Source organism: Myotis davidii, unplaced genomic scaffold (genome assembly GCF_000327345.1).
Source record: "Myotis davidii unplaced genomic scaffold, ASM32734v1 scaffold217, whole genome shotgun sequence".
Taxonomy (NCBI): domain Eukaryota; kingdom Metazoa; phylum Chordata; class Mammalia; order Chiroptera; family Vespertilionidae; genus Myotis; species Myotis davidii.
This window is the reverse complement of record NW_006290034.1, coordinates 5,241,956-5,249,307: the sequence shown is the minus strand read 5'-3', so window position 1 is coordinate 5,249,307 and position 7,352 is coordinate 5,241,956. Positions and strand designations below refer to the sequence as shown.

Sequence of the window (7,352 nt, the reverse complement as noted above, 5' to 3'; positions counted from 1 at the left end):
TTTCAATGGGCACCTGACGCTGCTAGACCAGCCTATCTGAAAGCTCCTCCAAGACTTTAGAATCCTGACTCCATGTTGGCCATGCACACACACAAGTGCCGGCCTTCTAAATAGCCCTCTAACATTTATCATAATACATTAGGATTTGCCACTCTGAGTTTTACACACATCTTGAGCTTGGAACAGAAACATTCCTGGAGTCCACTGAGAAAACTTATTTTTTTAAAGCTAACAATATTTGTGGTATAGGCATGGGATACCATTTCATAGGCATGAAATAAGACAGTTCAAGTATTGGAACATGGAACAGACTGGCAGAGGTCAGAGGGGAGAGAGGAGGAGGGGACTGCATGAAAGGTGAGCATGGATGCCTGGAGAGGGTACCCCATCAGCCCAGCCAGCAGCTGAGGCAGAAGTCTAAGGTCTCAGTACCGCCACCCTATGGACAAGTTGGGAACTGCAAAAGGCTACCAGTCAAGGGGCCAGCGGAAGCTGAAATGCAGCCTGCACCCAGGAACTTGATCGAGCACAGCTGCAGCCACATGGGGGGAGGGACCCACTTTTCTCTCCCCAACGATGCCATCGGTTCTGTGAGTTAACAGGGCTGTGTCTGCTCAGAGGGCCCACCTTTTCCTAACTCACACAAAGGCGGGGGTTCTGTGAGTTAACAGGGCTGTGTCTGCTCAGAGGGCCCACCTTTTCCTAACTCACACAAAGGCGGGGGTTCTGTGAGTTAACAGGGCTGTGTCTGCTCAGAGGGCCCACCTTTTCCTAACTCACACAAAGGCGGGGGTTCTGTGAGTTAACAGGGCTGTGTCTGCTCAGAGGGCCCACCTTTTCCTAACTCACACAAAGGCGGGGGTTCTGTGAGTTAACAGGGCTGTGTCTGCTCAGAGGGCCCACCTTTTCCTAACTCACACAAAGGCGGGGGTTCTGTGAGTTAACAGGGCTGTGTCTGCTCAGAGGGCCCACCTTTTCCTAACTCACACAAAGGCGGGGGTTCTGTGAGTTAACAGGGCTGTGTCTGCTCAGAGGGCCCACCTTTTCCTAACTCACACAAAGGCGGGGGTTCTGTGAGTTAACAGGGCTGTGTCTGCTCAGAGGGCCCACCTTTTCCTAACTCACACAAAGGCGGGGGTTCTGTGAGTTAACAGGGCTGTGTCTGCTCAGAGGGCCCACCTTTTCCTAACTCACACAAAGGCGGGGGTTCTGTGAGTTAACAGGGCTGTGTCTGCTCAGAGGGCCCACCTTTTCCTAACTCACACAAAGGCGGGGGTTCTGTGAGTTAACAGGGCTGTGTCTGCTCAGAGGGCCCACCTTTTCCTAACTCACACAAAGGCGGGGGTTCTGTGAGTTAACAGGGCTGTGTCTGCTCAGAGGGCCCACCTTTTCCTAACTCACACAAAGGCGGGGGTTCTGTGAGTTAACAGGGCTGTGTCTGCTCAGAGGGCCCACCTTTTCCTAACTCACACAAAGGCGGGGGTTCTGTGAGTTAACAGGGCTGTGTCTGCTCAGAGGGCCCACCTTTTCCTAACTCACACAAAGGCGGGGGTTCTGTGAGTTAACAGGGCTGTGTCTGCTCAGAGGGCCCACCTTTTCCTAACTCACACAAAGGCGGCACACCGATGAGCATCAGTCTTGGGTTTATACATGACCCAGGTGCCCACGCAGCCCGGCCAGGTACCTGTGCACAAAGACAGAATGTGGCAGGGCGGGAAGGAGAGAGCCACGCATCTGGATGCTCCACAGCAGGGGCTCCAGCACCCAAGACACACAGGATACCTAGGCATGAACACTTACACCACCCCCAACAGCACTGAGGCGCTCGGGCAGCTCTGTGGGCACGGAGCCTTGTTCAGCTACCGGACAGGCCAGGGACGGAGCAGGGGTGACTGTGGCTTGATCTGATGTATATGGGCCTGTAGGATGCCGCCAAGACCTCCCAGCTGGGAGAACCAGTACATCGGTGATAACGCAGCTGCACGCGCACCCTTAGGCTGCAGGTGCCCAGGGCCCCAGGGCCAGGCCGTCACCTACATTAGGCAGGTGTGCACTGACAACAGCCTCCCGGTGATTAGGGACCGAACACCAGCCCGAACTCTGCTTGCCAAGCTGTGCTCCCCAGCCCTAGGGTGGTTGGGGCAAAGGCACAAGATTAGGGTTAGGAATAGGGACAGAGGCAGGTTTAGGGCTAGGGGTAGGGTTAGGGCACTTGTTCCAACTCCCAGCTCCGAAGCCACTGCTGGGGGCCTTTGGGAAAATCCTGTGCTTGGAGTTTTGATTCCCTGATGTAGGCTTGAAAGTAGCATCTCTTGTGAGTGGGTCTGAGGGGGTCAGTTTCACTGCCGGGTCATCGCTGGCTGCGCTGACAGATGGAGGCTGTGGCCTGCAGGGCCGCCTCCTCCCCCAGCAGCCAGTGAGCACTGTCTCCATCTGCAGCTTGACCTCTGCTAATCCGTTTACCCACTGAGGCCCAGGGAGAACCGCAAAGGAGCTTCCCCTCCTCTCCTCTCCCCCACCTCTGCCCTGCACAGGCCTCTGTCCCCAAATCCTCCGACTCTGGGCTGTGAGCAGAGCAGCAGCGGGCACTGGGCCCCCTGAGGGTGGGGGAGGGGGGAGATGGAGACAGCAAGGAAACAGGACCAGTGGGAGTGGGGTCGACCCACGCGGAGGCAAGAGGTTTTCCGGAAACAGGAGCAGCTGACGGGCCTCTGAAATATCAGAGAACACAGAGAACTGGCCTTGGAAGGAGGGACCAGTGGGGACGGAGGGCGGGCGGGGGCGGGGGAGCCGTCTGGTAAGGACAAAGAGGCCAGGAGAGTGCACATGACTTTATTAGACGGTTCTTCAGCTCACCCCTCACCAGTGGGTGGTGCTATACACGGGGTGGCCCTGCTCTCCCAGCAGAAGAGAACATGCAGGCTATTGGTCCTGCAGGCCCCCCCGGGACTGACACGGCAGCCTGTTGGCAGATTTCGGCTTCTCTTCCCTTTGAGGAGACCAAAAGGCCTGTCATCTCAGCGGTGGCGCCCACTGCACCTCGGATGATGTGGGATTCGGATCTCCCAGACAGCGCGGTCTTTCAAGATTCTGGGGTTTGCCGGTCCTCCAGAGCCGCATGCCTGTGCGTCCACTTGGAATCTGGAGTCCAGTGGACTTAGATTTGAACCCTAGCTCTGCATACAAGGCTGGAAATGGGCTGCACTCTCTCTCCTTTGCACAGCACCCCAAACCTGGGAAGTCGGAGATGGGGGAGGGGGGGGCTTGCCCTGGGAAACACTCAGGTTTCAAATCCAGGTCAGCTCCTCCTGTAACTGGAGCCAGAACCTCCAGCCACACGAGGGTTGCACAGACCCCTGCCTAGGCGCTCTGAACCTGCCCAAGGTTAGGGAGGCAGCGGGAGAAAGGGGCCCAGTTAGACCACAGGCGGAGCTGACAGTGGGACCATTTTCAGCCCTCCACAGACCCCGCCCCTGATGCCCCACGGCCCCACCCTCCTTGGAACAGAAGTTAAAATGCACCCACATTCCCTCATTAAATAGAACTCTTCTTGGCTTTCAACGTACAAGGGCTTTTATGAATTTGCTTTTGAAATTACTTGACGATGAGTAACTCATTTAGTTTACCATCGGCTAGGATTTATTTTTCTTTTTTGGCCTTATGATTTCTCTTCAATCATCCTGCAGAGTCTGGAACTCGTGCCAAAAACCCAATTTACAAATTGTTTTCAAATATAATGACATTTCTGTGGATACATTAAAGTTGACGTGCAGTTCAGCGTTCGGAAGGCATTTAAACACTTATCAGTTGTGACACTGTCCTTTTCATATTTAGCAGCCCCGGAAGTTTTTCTTTCAGGTCTTCACCATTTCCCAGGCCTTTGACGTAGGCCCTGCCCCCTGGAGAGAAGCCAGGGCACTTGGATCCTCCCCTGCCCCCTGCAGGAACAGAGAGGGAAAGTAACCTGCCCAAGGGCACACAGCCAGAAAGCAGTGTGTGGCTCCGGAGCGAAGTCACTCACAGCATTGGGCCATAGTTGTTCTCAACCAAAAAGAGCTATGATGGCAAGGGATGGTGAGGCTCACCATAGGCCAGTGAACAGGAATTAAGATTTATATAAATTCTTCAATGAAATATGGAAAGATCTGTTAAAGTATTTGAAAACCACAAAATTATACATATATCTCGACTCAAAAATACCTTCTTTAAAAATAACTGAAAGATATGTATAAATATGTTTTAAAACGTAGATTGCAGGCATGCAGATGATCAGCAAGTATCTGCTGCTATTAAGTCAACCAGCGGGCTTTTTGCTATTGTTCCAATTTTTGTATATTTTCCAAATTTCCTTTCCAGGTAGGAAAAAGTATTAAGGCCTGTTTTAAAAGTATTTTCTCTCAATAAATGTTTGAAAGAGATTTCAGAGAACCAAAAAAATCCAGAAGCAAGTTGTTTAAAAAAAAAAAGTAGTGGGTAGCTTGCAAAGAAACGCTTGGAATTGGTCGTGTTCTCAGGGCTGGGTCTCCGCACACACGAGAAGACTGTACAGAGGACGAGAAAATAGCATGACAGCTTCTACCACACGACAAACCCAGTGAGTAAACATGGAGTCCTTGCTGTCCTGATGCTGGCACACGAAGCAGGCAGCATCGTGTGATGCTTCCAAGGAACCTTCTAGAAAGACCCTCCAATCCTGCTCCCTTGTTTTGCAAAAAGACCGAGCACGTTTTTATTATTAAATGGATGGAACGCCTTGGAAAGGAGCTCCCCTCACCCTGGAACAGCAGCGTCCTTCAGGCAGAGGGGACCCGGCGTGGGGTGGAGGGGCCTGGGGGCTGAGCTCCCCTGGCTTCAGTCCTGGCTCTGCCACAGGCCACTTGCACCTGCTGTTTCCCCAACAGAAATGAGCCAGAGCTGTCCAGCCTCAGCCAGCCCTGCCGCGGCGACAGGAGACCGACAAGAGCCTTCTGGAGACTGGAGGACCTGGGTCTTGGCCAGGAGCAGGCCTGGCCCTCCAGGGGCCCTCCGGAGGCAAGGGCACGAGGAGAGCTTCTGCCCGGGGACACTGGGTGAGTGTCATGCCAGGCGGTGGCTGGCACAGATGCCGCAGGCTGGGCCAAGCAAGCTGACAGGAGGGGAGGAGGAAGCCAGCTTTCACCAGGCCTTCAATTACTCGGATCGCGCTGTTCTCGGGCTAATTGCTTCCGAAACAGCCGGCCCGTCATCGCCCCACCAGCAGCAGGGACAGGCTTCTCGGCGCCACCCGGGACCCTGCCCGGCACAGGGCACTCACTTCCCTCCCTGCAGGGGCTCCAGATGTTGTTAAACACGGGACAGAAGCCGAGCTGGTTCAACTTCCACGCCGCACCTTTCACTCGCTTGAATGGGGATCGGAGGGTGGGGCCTGGAAGTGGCATTTTAAACAGGCTCCCCGAACGTGCAGGCATCAGAGTGTGAGGCCCACGGCCCAGGTCTGCTTGCCAGTGCACAGGCCCACGTCTCCCAGGCGGGGCCATGGGGCTGCAGCAGATGGGCGGTGTCCCTGTCAGAGGGGCCAGGCTGGACGAGGCCTGTGATGGCAGGCGGGTCCCCCCATGGGCCTCTTCTCCCTCCCACAGCTTCCTTGTGCACAAGCACACACATCGGCCAGGCCCCGTCACTCCCCGAAGTACCCCGTCCTTCCCTCCACAGCGCTCCTGGCTTGACCTCAGCCACGGACCCGGCTGCCCCTCTCCCCACAGAGACCCCACCTGCCTCTTTACTTAAATACTCTTTATTTCTCATGCACTAGGAGGGACGGGATTGTACGAAACACTGCATTTCACAGCGAAGGCCTCGGTCCACACAACAGCACAGGGGACCAGCCAGGACTCGGGTCTGGTCAGAACTCTAGGGACCACATTGGAGAGGCCACCCCCAGGGCTGGTAGCAGATCCAGGAGCCTCCAGCGGCACTGGCCCCAGACATGGCCCAGGAAGCGGACGGCAGGGCACATGGCCCGGGGGAAGGACGGAGAAGGCTGCCGGGCACCGACTGGGCAGAGGCGGTGGTCCCATGCCGCCAGGCCCAAGCCCAGGATGCCAGGGCTCCGCCTGCTCTCCGCCCAGAGCTAACTAACCCTCCCGGAGCCCCCCAGGCCTGGCAGCCCCGTGCCCACAGCAGATGTGCACAGGCCCCACCTTGGACTTCAGCCACGTAAACAAGACGGGGGCTCAACTCCACCCCCAGCCAAAGCTCAGGCTTGCCCAGGCAGGACTCCAAAGGCCGGAGGGGCCAGCCCCCCACAACCAGCCCTAGCCAGGCTTCGGAGGATCTGGGGACAGGGCCTCCAACAGGGCGGCCCTCAAACTTGGGCCATGGGGTGCCACTTGAGCCAAGAAAGGGCGGAGCGCATCCTGGGCCCCGCTTCCGGGGGAGGCACGGAGACAGGACGGAGACATGCAGGGCAACAGAGGAGAACGAACACATGCAGAGGCCACGACAGGTGGGGGGGTCCGAGGACAGAACGTGGTCAAGGCGCTGGGATGCAGGCGCCGTGGCCGGGCTCACTGAGGCCCTGGGCTCATGGTGAGGCCCGGCTCCTCCGGGATGGTCTCCAGCGTCTCACTCTGCACGGCCTGCGTGATGAGCGCCAGCTCCTGGCACAGGGTCTCGTGCCGGTAGCCCACGCGGATGTCGGGCACGTTGGTGCGGCGGATGTCGTTGCCCTCGGGGCCCTCTTTGGTGTAGTTGGGTCCCAGCCAGTGGCTCTTCACCTGCAGGGGGAAGGGGGAGTGGCAGCTGCAGCCGGCTCTGGGGGGCCATGCCCCAGGACCCTGGGACTTCCCAGCGGAGGCGGGGAGAGGGGTGTACCTTGTGGGAGAAGCCGCTCATGAGCACGCTGTTGCGGGCCAGCTCACACATGTCGCAGGAGCTGAGCTTCCACACCTGGGTGGCGATGCTGTATTCCTCCATCAGCGGCTCCTGCACAGGCAGGCTCGCTCAGGCTGGTGGCCCCGGGCCCTGCGGCCCCAGCCCTCCCTGGGGACGCGCCCTGGCCTGCTGTGCTCCCCCAGCAGGGGGCAGCACCAGCCCTGTGAGCCCAGAGCTGGGTGTCCCTGCCTGGGGCCCTGGGGTCTGACCTTGGTGAAGTGGAACTGCAGGGGGTCGTCGGTGGACAGAGAGACCATGAGGCCGCGGGACAGGTACTCGGGCAGCGGGTTGCGGTGGTAGCTGAGGAAGAGGCTGTTGTTGCTCAGCGGCGACATGGCGATGCCGATCTGGGCCAGGTAGTACAGGTACTGCAGGACCGGGGCCTGGGCGACAGGAGCGAGGCCGGTCAGGTGCCTCGGGGCTGGGGGGCACCAGGTTCT

General features: G+C 57.6%; 1 protein-coding gene across 1 annotated transcript in view; it reads right to left on the bottom strand.

Annotated features, from left to right (window-relative positions):
* Positions 1-3,616: 3,616 nt before the first annotated feature.
* Positions 3,617-7,352, bottom strand: part of AMPD2 (adenosine monophosphate deaminase 2) — an 8,428-nt gene continuing 4,692 nt past the window's right edge. The window contains 3 exon segments of the mRNA XM_015563520.1: positions 3,617-6,755; positions 6,853-6,963; positions 7,122-7,333. Coding sequence (XP_015419006.1) covers positions 6,546-6,755; positions 6,853-6,963; positions 7,122-7,333 — 533 coding nt within the window. The 3' untranslated portion in view covers positions 3,617-6,545.